Source organism: Vulpes lagopus, chromosome 19, assembly GCF_018345385.1.
Source record: "Vulpes lagopus strain Blue_001 chromosome 19, ASM1834538v1, whole genome shotgun sequence".
In the NCBI taxonomy this organism is placed as follows: Eukaryota; Metazoa; Chordata; class Mammalia; order Carnivora; family Canidae; genus Vulpes; species Vulpes lagopus.
The window spans coordinates 8,030,487-8,049,969 of record NC_054842.1 but is presented as its reverse complement, the minus strand read 5'-3'; the positions used below and the strand labels follow the sequence as shown (position 1 = coordinate 8,049,969).

General features: G+C 40.5%; 1 protein-coding gene across 5 annotated transcripts in view; it reads right to left on the bottom strand.

Annotated features, from left to right (window-relative positions):
* CTDSPL (CTD small phosphatase like) overlaps positions 1-19,483 on the bottom strand; it is a 116,347-nt gene that overhangs the window by 33,127 nt on the left and 63,737 nt on the right. For all 5 annotated transcript variants that reach the window (XM_041733579.1, XM_041733575.1, XM_041733576.1 and 2 more), the window contains exon 2: positions 3,928-4,082. In XM_041733579.1, coding sequence (XP_041589513.1) covers positions 3,928-4,082 — 155 coding nt within the window. The remainder of the gene's footprint in view (positions 1-3,927; positions 4,083-19,483) is intronic.

The window sequence follows — 19,483 nt, the reverse complement described above, 5'->3', positions numbered from 1 at the left end:
TTCAGGCTTTCTTTGCTGCAGGAGGGTAGACGCGTGACAAAGTTCTGGCCAATCAACATACATAGAAGTCGCCTGGAGTTTTCTGTGAAAGCATTTACTTTCCACAAAAAGGACAGGCATGAGTAATGCTACTCCTCCTTCTCCTCTTCCCTTGAATGTGGATATGCTGTCTGAAGCTTATGACTTTGAGATAATAAACAACAAACATGAGGATGAAGGCAAACATGCCAAAGATGGTGGGGCAGAAAAATGGAGAGACAAGAACAGAACAAACTTGGGTCCCTGATGGCATCATCAGGCACCTAAGCCAATCCCAACAACTGCCAGACGCAGGTCTTTTATGTGAAAATATAATCCCCTATTTGTTTAAGTTATTATTTGTCAGTTTTCTTTTACTTGCTGCCAAAATTGTCCTATCTGATACAGGTCTATTCTTGGAAATAGCATACAGATGAATTTGTCAAGCCAATCTGATATAGTCTTGGTCTTTTGTTAGGAGAATTTGGTTCACTAAACTTGGTTTCATGCCTATTCTTTATGTTAGGTTTACTGTTTTTTTCTTTTTTTTCTTTTCTTAATTTTGATGGCTTGTTCACATTTCTGCCCATTTCTCCTTTTACTCCTTGTGAATTTTGAGACTCTGTTTTCATTTCTTTTTTTTTAAAGATTTATTTATTTATTTGTGTGTGTGTAAGAGAGACACAGAGAGAGAGAGAGAGAGAGAGAGAGAGAGCAAGTGAGCAAGCAGGGTGGAGGGGCAGAGGAGGAGGGAGAAAGAGAGAGAATCCCAAGCAGGCTCCATGCTCAGCACAGGCCCAACATGGGGCTCAACTGAAGATCTATTTTCTAATCGTGCTGCTTGTTGCAGTTCTATTCCTAATGCTTGTATTTATTCCTACATTTCCTATAATTACATCATAACAGAGTATCAATCTCACCCAGATTTCTTTTTTCCCTTCTTTGAATCATTATGTGTCTGAAAATGTACTTCCTTTGCCTTAATAGATAAATGATATCTTGGCCACACATAGAATTTTTGGTTTGGAATTCTCTCTCAGTAGCCTGTAGATTTTTTTTTTTCCATAGTCTTGTGGCTTTCAATATGGTTGATGAGAAGTCTGGTACTAGCATAACTTTCTTTCTTTTGAAAATATCTTGTTTTGGTAGCTTGCAAGGAGCACATACTTAGATATATGCTGTTGAAATTCTGAAAACGTAAGTGTAAAGAGAAGTCTTGCAGAACTCCTGTTACTTGCTATTAGGTCTCCTGGATGCCTCTTCCCACCCCCCTCAATTATTATCTCTATATCTCTGGTCTCAACTATAAGATATCTTTTCTACTTGCTCTTCTAGAACATTAATTCAGTTCTCAGCAGTGACCATCCTCATTCTCCTTTTTCTCAGTTTTTTTTTTACTGAATTTTAAAATTTAGACATCACAGGATTTCTTTTTTAAATTCTAAAAGTTACTTTTGTACTCAAAATTCATTTCTCGAAATATCATTTCTTGAGTTGTCTACTAAAGGTCTCTTCAGAGTGCCTGGGTGGCTCAGTAGGTTGGGCATCTGACTTCAGTTCAGGTCATGATCTTGGGGTCCTGGGACCAAGCTGCATTAGGCTTCACATTCAGTGGGGAGTCAGCTTCTCCCTCTTCCTCTGCCCCTCTCCTCACTCATGCTTTCTCTGTCTCTCTCTCTCTCTCAAATAAAACCTTAAAACAAAAAGTTCTATCTCTTCCACTAATTCTACCCCAGTAGGAGCCTCATATTCCAGTTTTTCAACTTGGACCTTCTCAGGGGCAAATGAGGGAGCAATGCCAGACCCCACAAGGAACAATGTTTTCATGGTCCAGCAGAGCCCAAATTGATAAACCACAAGGACATGAAGAAAGTCCCTGTACTAGTGGGCTCCTTTAGGGTACAAGAAGTAAAAGCAACTCAGCTTATCAGTACAGGCCTTCCAAGGACCACACACATTAAGTAGGCAGTGGCCCTTTTCAAGGGGATTCACAGCTCTTGCTGGCTGGTGGACCTCACAAGACTATCTGCTTGAAGTGTCTGTCCTAGAACTCAAAGACAAGCAGGCATTTCCCTCTGTTGGCAGTTCCCTGCTTCTCACCAAGGACTAGAGAGGATGAATCCTGTGCCTGTTCTTTCCCCTGGTGATGTCAGGAAAACTAGAGGCCTTAATACACTTTCCAGGTTCTTCAAGCAGGCTCACCTGCGTTTATCCAGAGAGAGAATTTAAATGGCCAGAGCCATGTGCTCAGGTTATCACCTTCCCAGAATCCTTTTCCTTACACTGATATATACTTTTAAAATGATTTATTTTCTAATCCCAGAAGTAATTTAAGCTTATTTTGTGAAAATTGTGAAAAGAAAAAAAAAAAGAAAAGTAAAACACAGAAAAGGGGAGAAAATCCAATATATGATCCCATCAGTCTGAGATAATCTCTTCATATTTTGGCATATACCATTCTAGTCTTATACATGCCCGTGTGTGTGTGTGTGCATGTGTGCATATGACTACATGTATACTTGTAAATATACTCCCCTACGAGTTTTTTATCCTGTACATGACATATTGTGAACATTTCCCTATGTCAGTTATATTTATGAAACATTATTTTTAACAGCTGCACATTATTTGATTGCATGGTTATTCTATTAGTTTTTTTATTGTCTATTGTTGCTCATCAGGTTGTTTACAATTCTGCAATATTAAAATCTATGCTGGACAGTACTCTATGGTTCAATCTTTGCACATCTATAATTATGTCAGTAAATAATTGCTGAGGTTTTAAGATTATATTGTCAAATTTCCCTCTAGAAAGGTGTAACCAATTAACATGGCTACCAATAACCCATTTATATCTTCTACCCTCTCCCCTTCTATCCATGCTACCCTCATCCAAATCCAAATATTATCTTTATAAATATCTTTAATAATTTGATAGATGGAAAAGGCCATCTCACTGTTTTAGTTTGCATTTCTTTGATTACTAACCATACCGAACATTTTTTCATGTTTATTGACCAATGGTATTTATTTTGCAAAATGCTTGCTCACGTCCTTTGCTCACACTGTTTGGGACATTAAGTTTGATGGGTTTTGTGTCCTCAATCTCAACTATCTTCAGAATGAATAATCTTCTTTGTCTTTTTTTTTTTACGGTTTTATTTATTTATTCATGACAGACACAGAGAGAGAGAGAGGCAGAGACACAGGCAGAGGGAGAAGCAGGCTTCCCACAGGGAGTCCGATGTGGAACTTGATCCTCGAGTCCCTTTGCCTTTTTCAGTGATTGTTACCTGAAATTCTATTTGAATGAATGCTGCAATCCTGCCTTTTTTTTTTCTTATACTTGTGTGACATCTTCTTGCTCATCCTTTTACTTTTAGCTGTTCTAGGTCACTTTGCTTAGGATACGTCCATTAGACAGCATGTGGATAGAGTTTAGTTGTGCTTTTTTTTTTAATATATTGTGAAAATCTGACTTAAATTTTGTATCTGACGGATATAAAAGAATATAAAATAAATCTGTTATTAAACAAAGTAGTTAAATCCATTTATACTTATTATTAAGTATAAATGGTTTTTTGGTATGCCTCTGTTTTTCCATTTGTCTTCCCATGCCTTTCTCTGCTACTGGTTCTTTAGCTTTCCGTTTCATGCAGCAAGACAGAATGTTATAAAAATGTGAAGTGATTCTTATAACTCTCATCAAATATGTGCTTCAGTTGCTAAATGGGAATGACTGAGATATCCTCGGAGAGTGAAGATGACTTTCTTAAGCCATTTTAGATCTGTAAGTTAATGGCTGCACACATACTATTACAGACTCTTATTCAGGATGTTCACGAAGGATGGGACAGCTGTACAGCTACTGAGGCTCTGGTGAGTGCACACCTGTCCTCTGGCACTGACCTTCTGAAGCCCACCGTTCTCCTCCACCAGGGGCGGAAGCACGCTGGGGCCGCTGGCGGGCGGGGCCTCCACATTGTAGTCACGGAAGCAGCAGAAGAAGGAGCTGAGGATTCCACGGCTTCTCTGCTTCTTTAAGCTGACGTTGCATTGGGATGCTGGAAAGAGAAACAGCACAATGGCCAACTGCAGCACGTGGTTGTCATGGTTGTCATGCAAGGTAAAAGCCCAAACGTGCAGCTGCCCCCCTAGAGCCCTGATACAAGGAGACCTACTGAGCACGAGAAGAGGAGGAGCCCCAGGAAGTTACTCTAAAGGATTGTTATTCCACATGGGATTCCTAGAGGGCCAACTGGTCGATGGAGTCAGATCCTGCTGGCCAGACAGTATTCCTCTGACCACAGCCCAGTGGGGGCTGCTGGCTCATTAACTGACCCATCCTTAGGGTCAGGCACCATCTGCATTCCTGAACCCAGCATACGGTCTTCCAACCAAGACTAAGCATGACTTCAAAACAGAGATCCTTTCAGGCAGAAGTCAGACTCTATACTCTCTGAGAAGTATTCCTCTGTGAAGGGTACCAAGAAAGAGTCACTTTGAAACCAGGTTCTTGAACACTCTAACTCCAAGACTAACTTCATTAAGAAATAAGATGTAGAAGGGAATAAGAAGATTCCTTCTTAAACTCTGTGGTTTGTCAAGAAATTGATGGGGGGGCTGGAGTCTTCCATTACACTTAAAATATAAACAGCAGATGTGGGACAGCGAACACGTGCTCTGGCTGGAGCAGGGCTGGCCTGGGAAAAGCCCATCCTCCTGAAATCCAGGGCAATCCTGTGCCGTGGACTCATTTCCCAGCCTGGACTAAGCCGCCCGAGGGAGTGATGTTATCCTTTCTGTTATCCATGTCTCAAGACGAGCTGCCACAAGTCAGAAATAAAAGGCAAAAATTAGTATAAGATGAAAAACACACCTTACGGGAGGAGAATGACAACCTGGAGGGCCAGGAGCAGTGCCCGGGAATGCAGCCAGGGCTGTCCCACCGCATACCATGTCTGGGTGGGTCAACAGTACTGAGCAGAATCCACAAAGGGCCCGTGCTCAGGGTTAATGGGAAATTACCAATGTAGGAAATCACTGAGTCCACATGATAACTGTTGGGAGTTTATCTCTTCCCAAAAGCAGTTTTGGCATGATTCCGCTTTTTGTGTGCTTGAGGGATTTGTACAGCACCTTCACTCTCAAGGGATCATAAAACTTCTGCTAAATGTCTTAGGGTACTCTTCTGCCAGCAGCAAAACCAAATGCATTTACACGGAAATTCACATGAAAAAGGAGTGAAAAATTTCTTGCCAGCAACCCCACAGGTGTGGATGGCTCCAGCCTTGGTTTGGGTGAGTGACTAAGTGTGAGTTTAAGGTCCTGATTCACTAACGAGATTTAGCACCATAAACTCCTGGAAACGCTGGCTGTTTTATCTTCCTTGAGAATGTGTGGGTACACATCACAGGGCACCAGTCTTCTCACTTGGGGCCCCCCATGGCAGGCCAGGCCAGGCCAGGCCATAGGGACCACTGGGCACAGAGGCCTTCCAAGCAGCAGAGGGCAAGGAGTGATAATGACCACTGTTTCCTGAGGGCCAGCGTCTAAATTCCAGTACTTTACAATCCTCATCTCACATAACCCTCACAACTATCCAAGGCAATCGACATTCCTGCTTCCATCTTACTGCTGAGGAAATAAACTAGGAAATGCATGTGCAAGGATCTAAACCCAAGGGGGACTGTTTCCAAAGTATGTGTTCTCTCCATGTGCCATGTTGAACAGAGTCTTGACAGACCAGGTGAGATCAATGAGGGAACATGCCAAATGGAGAGAAAACCACTGCAATAAACTCATACTTGGTATAAATGATTGCGGGGCATCTGGGTGGCTCAGTCTGTCGAGCATCTGACTCTTGATTTGGGCTCAGGTCACAATCTCAGGGTTGTGAGATGGAGCCCTGTACCAGGCTCTGTGCTGGGCGTGGAGCCAGCTTAAGATTCTCTCTCTCCCTTTCTCCCTGTGCCTCCCTACCTCTACAAAATAAATAAATAAGTAGTTAATTAAAAAAATATGTATGATTGGTTAAACTGTTTTGCTATTACTTTGAGTGCTTTGGTTGTTATGCCACACTCAAATAATTTAGTCAGAGGAAGAAATAAAACGGTCTCTTCCCTAGCTGATAGCACATTTCCCTGCAAGTAAACAAGCTATTTGTTCATGTCTCAGAGACACTGAGTAGCTAATGCTCAAGCTGGGCAGTAAAGAGCTCTGCAAAAAGCACCCCCCCTCAGATCCCATTTTCATCCTCAGGTCACATACATTTTTCCCACAACAAACTAACAAATTAACAAATTAACTTATATGCTAAAAAAACAAAACAAAACAAAACAACCCTGACCCTGGAACCAGTGAGCTACTTACAATTTCTACCATTTGATGGCTTACTCATAGAAGCCACAAACAGAACTGTGGGAGTGAGTCCCTAGGAAGGCCATCACCCCCTGATAGGAAAGTGACAGCCCACTGGGAACCTCCCTTCTGTGCACCAGGAGGTGAAGCCGCCCGAAGTGGTCTCACTTCTAAGGCTGAGGCAGGGGCTCTCTAATTTTCTAATTGCTCTTGGACTGGTCTGGTGCTCTCAAAATCAGGCTAGCAAGGGAAATGAATAGAGTTGCTTAGGACCAGCATCAGCCTTACCCTACCCTCAGCACTCATTTGGTCCTGAAAGGGCTCAAGATGCTGGCTGGCTGTCTGGGTCTTATAACCCTACTGTCTTCCCCTTACAAACTGCTTTCCAGCAATTATCCAAGGCTTGGCCAATCCAAGCCACATGACTGGCTTAGGGTTGGGCATTTGACTCAACCTGGGCCAAGGAGGGTGTGCCCCAGGATTCAGGCTACAGCCATTGGAAAGGATGTTCTCTTTTTTGCTGGTTTGCCAAGTGGGTAGGATGTAAACCTGGAGCCCCTGGTGGCTCCTTTGCCACCAAGTGAGAAGCATCTATCTGAGCATGAGACAATGCAGAGGAAAAAGTAGCTGAGACATAGAGAGGGACAGATCTCTGACAAAACCTTCTGGGGACTTGGTTTCATTAAAGCCAGATCCTCCTGGAATTTTCAGTTATATAAATTATCTGTTTCTCTGGGTTTATGTTATTTGCGCTGGAAAAGTTTATTACTGGACATGTAAGCTCCCAGGCAAGGCAGTGTAGAAACAGTGGTGAACCACACAAGGCACCATCCCCACTTCATGAGCCTCAAGTCTAGTGCAAGAGAGGCTGGACGAGCAGTTTGTGTTTTGCAATGATGGCAGCACAGGGCACTGACGGGGCCCAAAGAAGGGTGCGCGGTCCAGATTTGAGAGTGGGTAGAAGTGATTTCTTAGAAGAAGTGCTTTCTGAGCTGGGCCAATAGGTGCATAAAATTGTTGGAGGGGTCAGGGAAGTGGGGAAACAGCAACGTGCAAAGGGCCTGATGTGAAAGACAGCATGAGGTATTTGAAAAATCAGAGCAGTGGCGAGGGGGTTGGGGACATGGTTGATGATGGCCTTGTAAACCATGGTAATGAGTTTGTATTTGACTCTATGGAAATGGGGAGTGGTGTGAGCAGATCTGTACCACAAATGTCACGGTTTGACCTCTGAAACTGGAACCACTGAGCTTAAATTTTAAGTTGACTGATAGAGGCTATCGATTTGCATCAAAGAAGATACTGAATTTGCAAATCAGAGATATGGACCATTTCTGGGTACTGAATGGAAATCTCTTACTTAAAAACTGACTTTAAATACAAGTTACATGGAGATAAAAAATACACAATAAAGTAAAAAATATATATAAGTCACATGGAAAGAAAATGGGCTTTGGAGTTCTATTTGGGGTTTAAGTCTCACCCTGCCACTTGTTAGCCAGTGTGACTTCATCGACTTAAGCCACACCACTAATACAGGAATCTTCATATCTACCCTTGCAGAAAAGGCTGTTGTGTCGATGCAGCAAAAACACGCATATTTGTTCAAGAGAAAAGATCTACCAGTAGCTTAAAATATAGCAACAAAAGATTGATTGATTTTAGGTACTGATCAGTGTCTCACTGTGAACATTTATAAGTTAGCATATCCAGACAACCGTTCTTATAAAAACAGCCTGGTTTAATGAGAAAACATGGAGGCAGACCCGTTTTGGTTTTGGGTATGTGAATTCTAAACTTAGAACTTGAAGTAGCTCCTAAAAATTTTACTTCCTATCCAGTGAAGGTTTCTTTGTATAATAATCATAATCATAATCATAATAATCATAATAATGTGGGAAACTAAACAATAAAAACCAGCTGCACATGTGAAGCTTAACATTAACCCTAGTACTCAGGCCTTTTCTTGGAACCCTTATATGAAATATGGTTAGAAAGAAAGTGTTATAATTAAAAACATGAAATGTTCAGGGGAAAGTCCACCAAGGTGGACAGTGAGGTTCGGTCCTTCAGTGGTATCAAGAGGACTGGTCTAAAGAGCTATTGAACTGTGCTTATGGCAACAGAAGAAAGGTGCAAGTGGATCCATCAGGACTTGGTATGCACCAGCCAAAAGAGGGCATTTCTAGTCATCTGCTTATACTTCCTGACCTAACTGGTCCCCTTCTGCATCCAGAAACTGAAATGTTGACCCTAAACTGCCAGTGTTTCTTAATCCGTGTGATAGCTGTGTATGCACATAACAATGTGCAATTCTTGGGTTCTGACCTGGTTTAGATTAAAGATGTGGGGAGGCTCTGGTTCCATCCTGAACTCCTAGCTTCAGAGTAGGACCTCTGTGGTCTACAAAGACTCAGAGCTTCGCATATTCACCTTTGTGAATACCGCGACCCATCTGTTCTTATCTCAGATCTGACCTGGAGCTCCCGCTGCCCCACACACATCCCCACAATGAAATAAGGGGTTCACAATGAAGACCAGAGAAGCTGGAATGTAGGTGGAAATGTTTGCTACTCACTATGAATCCATCCATCCCCAATAATTCAAGTTTCTCCCCAAGCGAAGAAACTGCATCTTGGCCGCTACAGAAAACAAAGGTTTGCCTTTAATTTCCACAGTGTCAAGCCAGCCTACATGCCAGCACAGAGGCCAGACGGCCAAAAACTCAACAGAATTTCTAGGAGAAAAGTGACTTAACACGAAGTCTACTGCTAATGTGTCAAAGCACCAAAACCTGCCCTGAAAACTAGCTCCTTTCTTGTCAAGAAAGGTATTCCACAGCAGGTCTGTATCATTGAGTGTTCACAGCAGAACATTAAAAGTGTGTCCAAGCATCAGTGTGGACACCAGTGCTGTTAAGGCCTCAAAACCACATATCGGAGTTTCCCAAGGAAAAGATGCTTCTTTGCACATGGGGATGGCAGAGCACATGAAGAGACCGTGCAGCTGAATTCAAAACTATACTACAGAAAGAGCTGAACATCATTTTTTAAGGGGGGAGGGGGAGTTCCTCCCAATGGCCCAGCATTTAAATGAATGCACCCTTTCTTCTCTTGTAGGACTGGGCTGCAATCTCTGGAATGCATCCCAGGGCCGTGGTTTGGAGTGGGTGTCTAACAGGAAATTCTGGGCAGTCTATGCATACATTACATTCCTTTCCCACCCCGAAAGAGTGGTCAACAAACACAACTTTCCTCTGTTTGAATAAAACAGGGGGTGTAGGGGACTGTTGGAGTGGGGAGAGGCCAGGGCACAGACCGCACAGAGTTCAAAAGCAGATGTGGCAGCTGAGAATCCAAACATCCTTTTCTCCTAGAAAAAGGACTTAGTCACCAAAAGAGTCACCTTTTGAGATATCCAGTCAGTCCCTATTCTAGTTCCAAGTGATAAATTTCCCCTGGCAATTGCACCTGGCACTCTGAAAGAAATGCACCTTTGAAAGCTCTTTTCCTGGGGCAGCCTACAACTGGCAATGGTGAGGAATCATAGGGAGGAGCAAGGGTGGATGGCTAAAAGCTGGGCAGGAGGAATTCCAATCTCGTCCTTCCATGATGGTACTGTGTGTTTCCCTTATACACTGCTGGCTCCTAACAGCCCTCATTAGTTTGGTGCCTTGCTTGCCAGAGGCCCTTGACACGGTACTGACTGGCCTTCCCAGTGTGCAGTGCCCAGATTACACCCCATTTTCCAGTGAGGAAACAGAAACCCAGAGCACTTTTCAACTGTGCAGTGAGGGTGCTGGGGTTCAAAGCGACAAGTGCCTGACTGCTGCACTCTCAGCCTTCCCACTACCCTTCTCTGCCTCTCCCCAGTCCTCTTCTGGGTTTGGGGTTTACTTCCAGGGAGAAAATAGATATGAGGCCTTGTGCTGCCTGCCATTACTCCAAAGGTTGCACTTCTGAAAATTCCAAAGTGAGCCAAGGATACTCGTGGCAGGCCTATTAGGTAAGGCCCGACACATACCTAGGCCACTAAATTCTCCATGACTCAGGTTCCAAGAAGTGTCCCTGTGCTGGGAACACCCTCCTGGCCTCACCATGTCCCAGACCCCTGGCCAGAGGCCACACAGCTCCTAGGTAACAGGGCTGGACAGAAACCAGGTCTGTCAGAGTCTAGAATCGGAGCTCTCAGCCATCCCTGTACAGAGTCTGTTTTTCATAGCAAGAGCCCAAATAGGTAACAGAATAAAGGGTTTAAACAGAAAATGCACTTAAGAGGAAGTAAAGGTTAAAATTTTACAGTAATCAAACAAATGAACACTTAAACAGTGAAGGCCAGTTTTTTACCTATTAAATGAATAGAAATGATAGAAATAAAAACAGAGAGGCAATGGTGGTGAGGTTTTGATGGCCCAGGCCCCTTTGCTCACACGTGGCTGGTAACTCTGTAAACTGGAACAATCCATTTGAAAAGCAGAGGAGTGACATGTTGAAGACTGTGAAGTATTCATGTAAACCATGTGAATGTCCAATAGAGTAGGAATGGTTAATTAAAGTACCACATAGCAGCTGGATAGAATACTGTGCAGCCACAAGAAATACCACTATGAAGATCTGTGGAGAAGTGCCCGTGGTCACTGTCTGGTGAAGCATCTCAGACACTGCACATGCCCTATGCCTGTAACTCTGTCATGTGTTTCTGGACAAGATCTGGAACGTAGGCTCCAGGGGTACAGGCTTGGAAATCATCTTGCTCATGCTTGAGTCCCTAAGACAGAGGAGCATCTGGTATAAACAGGCTTGTTGTGACAGATATTTACTGAATGAATGAATGTATGAAAGGAAACAGAACAGTGAAAATGACTGAGATATTATTAGTAAGGAACAGCTCCTACAGTTGTTCAGAGAGAGGTCAGCTCAGGCAGCTCTACTTCCTGAGAAGCCCTCTTGCCCACAGCAAGCCTCTTCCTACAAACTGGTTTAACCTATGCCACCCACACATGGCCAACCCCCCCATCTGAGGAATCCAACTCTTAGCTTCCAGACATTTTTAGTGAAGGTAGCAATCCCTACTAATCCCTATAAAATAATTTTATAATCCCTATAAAATAATTAGTACAAATTTTCAGAGAGAGATTATATAAAATTCACCAATATGTGCAGTAGGCATGGCAATCTCTGGATCCTAGGACTAGGTTGTTATTTTTCTTTATACTTTTCTATTGTTTCCCAATTTCTACTATCTACATCATGTTAATAATGGAAAAAATGAATAAACATTAAAAATGCTTGTTTCTACTTAAAAAATATATGTGAACATTTTCCCATATCTGATACTCTTTGACAACCTTACTTTGCTTGGTTGTACTGTATTCTACTGGGTAGATGTGTACCATACCATAATTAAACTAACTTTGGACATTTATGTTATATTCTTTAAAAAGGTGTCATGACAAATACTGCAGTTGGTTTGCAACAGCAATGGTAGAACAATCTAGTTGTCCATTAACATGGGACAAAATAGAATAGGATCTCCAGTGTGGAATATTCTACAGCTGTTAAAAAGAAGGTTGCAGTTCCATCTGTACAGATACTAGCTAACACTTATGTAAGATGTGCCAGTTGCTATTTTATGCACTTTCTATATAGTGACTCATTGAATTATTTCAGTAATGTTATAATGTAAGGACTATTACTATACTCTTCATAGATGAGAAAACTAAGGCTCAGAGAAGTTAAGAAACTTGCCTGAGATGACATAGAATAAATAGAGTTTATTCAAGCACAACTACTAAGTAGTAGAGTCTGTTTAAACCAACTAATCTGTGCTTTTTAACTTCTGCTACTGATAATGGAGCACATTCTGAGAGTAAATGAGAAAAGCAAGGTCCATATGGTACATATAACATGCTACCACCAACCTTCAGCACAAAATTAAATAGATTAGCAAAATAAAAAGCACAAGCATGTGTTTATTCTTACATGTACAAAGAGTATCTCTAGAAGGATTTATAAGTAACTGGTTGCTCCATGGCGGAGAAGTGGAGGATAGAACTGGAAGGAAAGGAGAATTACTTTTTACTCTATTTCCTTTTAGTATCCTTTGAATTATGTATCACTTGTTAAAGTAATAATTCTATGTAATGTATCATGCATTATAATAAGAAACTCAAAAAATATTATGGTGAAATTAGTGTACATAATTTTATGTGCATGTCTGATTATTCCATTAGAAGAAACTCCTAGAATTGTAATTGCTAGGACCAAAGTCTCTGAAAAAATGTCAAGCCTCTTGATACCTGTGGACAATCTGCCACCTAGAGAGGTAGTGTCAATGTATGCTCCCACCTGTGGGGTGTTCCACTAAGGCTGTGCCAACATGGAGCCTTTGCCAGTCTGAAAGGTGGAAACAGCAACCCTGTCGCTTTCATGTGTATTTCTTTGACTGTCATCCAAGTTCTATAATCTCTCCTATACCTTTTGGCCATTTCTATTTCTTCTTCAGAAACTATGCTTATATATATATTTTTTTGCCTATTTTTACATTTTTTCTTTGATTTCTAAGAGTTCCTTTGTCCTATATTAGAAACATAATCCTTGGACTATTCTGTACTGGACTGTTCTGTATGTGGGAAATAGTCTGTTTTAGGCTGTTTGCTTTTGTTGATAATGGTTGTAGATGTGCAGGAGTTTTAAGTTTTTAGGGAGTCAAACCTAATGGTTTTTTAACTGATTCCTTCTCACACTAATATGATACATTATTCATTTACATTTTCTTTTAGTTCCTTTTTAGTTAAAAGTATCTTTTAAAGTAAATATTTTTTTCTATTTGGAGTTTATTTTGAACATAGTAGGATATATGCATCTACCTATTTACCCCCAAAGATTAAATATCCTAGGGGATCCCTGGGTGGTTCAGTAGTTTAGTGCCTGCCTTCGCCCGAGGGCGTGATCCTGGAGTCCCGGGATTGAGTCCTGCATCCGGCTCCCTGCATGGAGCCTGCTTCTCCCTCTGCCTCCATCTCTGTCTCTGTCTCTGTCTCTGTCTCTGTCTCTCTCTCTGTGTCTCATGAATAAATAAAATCTTAAAAAAAGATGAAATATCCTAATAATATTTATTTAAAATTCACCTTCGTACACTGATTTGGGCATTCTATTCTATTCTATTCTATTCTATTCTATTCTATTCTATCCCTTCCCATCCCACTTTATTCCACTCCATTCCCCTGCTTGTGCCCGTAATACAAAGCTTTGCTACTGTAGGTTTATTGTTTTATATTAAACAATACAAGTCCCCCTTTATTATTTTTTTCAAAAATTTCTTGGATAGTCTACCCCTTTATGCTTCCAGATGAATGTCAGAATCACTTCATCAAGTTCTAAAAAAAATACCATTGGGATTTGGTTGCATTAGGCTCATAAAATATACATTCACTAATTCTAGTTACTTCCATTAAAGTGATTAAAGGAAGGTTAAAATGAAGAAATTAAAAAATCCATTTGTTGTGCCTTATTCCCCCAAATTGTGCCAAGATTAAAAATGGTCTTGGTTATCAGCTTAAAATAGACTGTTGTAACTATAAGATGTTTTATATGACTTCCATGATAACAATAAAAAATACATATAGATGAGAGACAAAAGAAAATGAGAAAGAACTAAAAAGCATGTCACCACAAAAATGTCAATGACATACAAGACAGCTAAAAAGAAAAAAAAGAGACTAAAAGTTACAAGACAGAAAACAAAATGCTATAGTGAACCTTCCCTATCAGTAATTAGTATAAATGTTAATAGGTTAAACTTCCCAATCAAAAGACACAGAGTGGCTGACTGGATAAAAAATAAGATCCAACTATATGCTGTCTGTAAGAAACCCACTTTAGATTTAAGAATACACATAGGCTGAAAGTGACAGGATAGATAAAGACATTCCATGGAAATGGTAACCAAAAGAGAGGAGAGTGGCTATAGTTACACAGTCAAAATAGATTCTAAGTAAAAACTGTCACAAGAGGGGTGCTTGGGTGGCTCAATTGGTTAAGCATCTGCCTTTGGCTCAGGTCTTGATCCTGGAGTCCCAAGATCGAGCCCCATGTAGGGCTCCCTGCTCAGTGGAGAGTCTGCTTCTCCCGCTGCCTGTCCTTCTGTTCCTTCTCTCTCTCTCTCTCTCTCCTTCTCTCTCTCTTACTCACTGTCTCTCAAATAAATAAATAAAATCTTTAAAAAAGCTGTCACAAGAGACAAAGAAGAACGTTATCTAATGGCCAAAGGGTCAATTCACTGGAAAGACAATAACTATAAATGTGTGTGTACCCAACACCAGAGCAAGCAAGCATGGGCAGAACTGAAGCAAGAAACAGACAGTGACAAAATAATTGTAGGAGATTTCCATAATAGACACAACATTTAGAGAGAAGACAAATGAAAAAACAAGAGGACTTGAGCATCACAAGAAACCAAAGGGATCTACGAGGCATGTACAAAACACTACACCCAACAGCAGCACAGCACATATTCTTCTCAAGTGCACACAGAACATTCTCCAAGACAGATCACATGTTAAGTCACAAAACAAGTCTTAACATATTTAAGAAGACTGAAATCATACCAAATAACTTTTCCGACCATACTGGAATTAAACAAGAATTCAATAGCAGAGGGGAAATTGAAAAATTCACATATATGTGAAAATTAAACAACACACACTTGAAAAATCAATGAGTCAAAGAAGAAATCACAAATATCTGAGACAGATAAAAATGAAAACATGACACACCAAAATTTATGGGATGTAGAAAAAGTACAAAGAGGGACAGATAGAGTGGCAAATGCCTACATTAAATAAGATAAACAACCTAATTTTATACCTCAAAGAATTGGAAAAAGAAGAGAAAATCAAGCCCAAAGTTAGCAGAAGGAAGGAAGTAATAAAAATTATAACAGAAATAAAATAAAGACTAGAAAGACAATAGAAAAAAATAAATGAGACTAAGAGTTGTTTTTTGGCATAGATCAACAAAACTGACAAATCTTTAGCTAGGCTAATTAATGAAAAAAGAAGACTTCAATAAAGCAAAAAAATGAAAGAGGAGGCATTAGAACTGATGTCACAGAAATAAAAAAGATTATGACTGAATCATAAAGAAAGAGAAAATCAATAATGAGTAAGGAAACAGAATCAGTAATAAAAAATAAAAATAAAATAAATAAAAAATCTCCCAACAAAGAAAAGCCCAGGGTCAGATGGCTTCATTGAAGAATTCTATCAAACATTTAAAGAAGAATTAATGCAATCCCTCTCAAACCCATCCAAAAAATTAAAGAGGATGGAACACTTCACTCATTTCATAAGGGCAGCTTCATCTTGATACTAAAGCCAAATAAAGACCTACAAGAAAAGAAAAGCATAAACCAATAATATCCCTGATGAATACAGCTGTAAAAATCCTTAACAAAATACCAGCAAATCAAACTTAACAGCATATTAAAAGGATCATGTGCATAAGGTGGGATTTATCCATGGGTTGCAAGGATGGCTCAATATATACAAATCAGTGTGATACACCACATTAACAGAGTGAAACATAAAGACCACGTGATCTTCAATAGAGGCAGAAAGGCATTTGATAGAATTCAGCACCAACTCATAATAAAACACGAAAAAATGAGGATTAAAAAATAATCTCAATACAGTAAGTGTTTTTATAAATATAGCCCATGGTTTTGCTGTTGTTGTTATTATGTTACAGTTAAACATATCTCTCCTATGAAATGCCCCTTCCCCTCCAAAAAGCCCATAGTTAACATCATACTCCAAGTGAGAAACTGAAAGCTTTTCCTCAAGGATCAGGAACAAGGCAAAGATTCCCATTTGCCACCTTTATTCAACATAGCAGTGAAAGTCCTAGCTAGAGCAATTAGACAAGAAAAGAGGTAAAAGGCACTTAAATTATTAAGAAAAAAGCAAAACTGTCTCAATTCACAGATAATATGATCTTATATATAGAAAACCATAAAGATCCCATAAAAAACCATTAGAACTAATAAATGAATTCAGCAAAGTTGAATACAAAATTAATGTACAAAAAATCTGTTGCATTCCCATCTGCCTACAATTAACAATCCAACAATGAAAAGGAAATTAAGAAAACAATTGCATTTTCAATAGCATCCAAAAAAAGTGAAATTACTTAGGAATAAACTTAGACAAGGGAACAAAAGACATGTACACTGAAAACTACAAAATACTACTGAAAGAATTATAGAAAACACAAATAAATGCTAAGACAGCATGTGTTCATAGATTCAAAGTCTTAATGTTGTTAAAATGTTCACACTACCCATCTACAGATTCAGTGTAATCTGTATTAAAATCTCAATGGCTTTTTCTTGTTTCTTTGCAGAAATAGAAAAAAAAAACAATCCTAGAATTCATATGGAACCCAAATAGGTAAAACAATCTTGAGAAAGAAGAACAAAGCTGGAAGCCTCACATTTCCTGACTTGAAAACATTAGAAAGCTACACAACAGTATGGTGCTGGCATAAAAACCAAGAGAACAAAACAGAGAGCCCAGAAATAAACTCACATATACATAGTCAAATGATCTTCACAATCTTCAACAATGGAGTCAAGACTACAAAATGAGGAAAGGGTAGTCCCTTCAACAAATGGTATTTCTGGAAACTATATACCATCTTGTTTCTTTGCAGAAATAGAAAAAAAAAACAATCCTAGAATTCATATGGAACCCAAATAGGTAAAACAATCTTGAGAAAGAAGAACAAAGCTGGAAGCCTCACATTTCCTGACTTGAAAACATTAGAAAGCTACACAACAGTATGGTGCTGGCATAAAAACCAAGAGAACAAAACAGAGAGCCCAGAAATAAACTCACATATACATAGTCAAATGATCTTCACAATCTTCAACAATGGAGTCAAGACTACAAAATGAGGAAAGTGTAGTCCCTTCAACAAATGGTATTTCTGGAAACTATATACCATCTACATGCAAAATAATACAGTTGGGCCCTTATATTATGCCGTACACAAAATCAACTCAATATGGATTAGACTTAAACTTAAAACTTAAAATTGTAAAACTCCTTCCATAGGGAAAAACACTGATCTTGGCAATGAATTCTTGGATATTGACACCCAAAGTGTAGGCAACAAAAGCAAAAACAGACAAGTGGGACTACAGCAAACAAAAGAGTTTCCACACAGCAAAGGCAATCATCAGCAGAGTGAGAAGGCAACCTATGAAATGGGAGAAAATATTTTCAAACCATATATCTGGTAAGGGGTTAATATCAAAAATACATACAGAACTCTTATCACTTATTAGCGAAACAAAACAATCAATCTGATTTTAAAAATGGACAAAAGATTTGAAAAGACATTTCTCTTAAAGAGGACCTACAATGGCCAACATGTATATGAAAGGATACTCAACTTCACTAATCATCAAGGAAATGCAGATCAAAACCACAATGAGATAATATCTTACACCTGTAAGGATGACCATTACTTTTTTTTAAAATTTTTATTTATTTATGAGAGAGAGAGAGAGAGAGAGAGAGAGAGAGAGAGAGAGAGAGGCAGAGACATAAGCAGGCTCCATGCACCGGGAGCCCGACGTGGGACCCGATCCCAGGTCTCCAGGATCGCGCCCTGGGCCAAAGGCAGGCGCCAAACCGCTGCACCACCCAGGGATCCCCAGGATGACCATTACTTAAAACACACACACACACACACACACACACACACACACACACACACAAAGAGAAAATAACAAGTGTTGGCAAGGATGTGGAGAAACTGAACACTTGTGCACTGTTGCTGGAAATGCAAAATGGTGCAGTCCCTGTGGAAAACAATGTGGTCTCAATTAGCAGCACTGTCAGCCCCCAGAGGGCAGTGAATTCACCAGCACATGGTTACTTAGTGTCCACTATGTGTCAGATAGTGTTCTAGGTGGACAAAACTTATAAACACCGCTGCCTTCACTGAGCTTACTTATATTTCAGGGGAAGAGACAGACAGTAAATAAGCATGTATAGAGTATGTTAGGTGTTGATAAGTATTATGGATCAAAGTAAAGCAAGAAAGAGCAGAAAAAGAGGTGTGTGTGTGTGTGTGTGTGTGTGTGTATGTGTGTGATTTCAAATAGCGGATCTGGGGGAAGACCACACTGATAAGGTGACACTTGAGCAAAGACCTGAAGGAGGCAGTGGCAAGCCTTCTAGAGGAAGAGCACTCTGGGCTCTCATGCAGCCAGAGTGGATGATGCAGGTGCAAATATTCTGAGGTAGGGGGCATTCTGGCATGTTCAAAACAGCAAGGGGACCAATGTGGCTGCAACAGACTAATTGAGGAGACAGTGGTAGGAGCGGAGGTCAGTGGTGAGAGGCTAGGTCAGGTAGGGCTCTTCCTCTGATTAGGATGGGAAAGTTGAAACAGCCCATAAAAATGGCAGGCGTATGATAGAACTTAAATCTATTTAGGGACAAAGTCAGGTCCTATGGGGTTATCAGCCCTGAGGAACAGTCCTGGCTTTGGAGAACTATTACCCCTATAAGGAAGGAACTTCACAACTGATGTATCTTCTCCACTTCTTCTGTTACCCACTTTCCAATGACCTCCACACATATCCCACCCAGCAGCACTCTTTCTGTAATGTTTGCCTACCCTTACCTGTCTATCAGCACCTGCCCTCCTCCCAGGACCAGATGCATACTTTGTAGGACCTGGTGCAAAATAAAAATTCAGAGCCTCCTAGCTTAAAAAGTGAGGATTTCAAGACAGTAACAGCAGAGCATGAAACCTAGTGTGGGGCCTTCTGTGGGGTACCAGAATGCACGCCCACGAAGCGGCCCTGCTTATTTCTATTCTATCCAAGAAGATAGATGAAGGCAAGGCCCTGTGGATGAGCCCTTCCTCCCACTTCAAACACAGCCTCAGTTAGAGGTGCAGGGTGACTGACAGCAGCCCTTACTACATTCTACAAAGAGCTGAACAGGTCTGGGTAGAACAGAGAGACCAGCGCAGGACCAGCAGTGGGAGGGCAGCCTTTCATAGGGCAAGGCAGCTTCCTGAGGGGG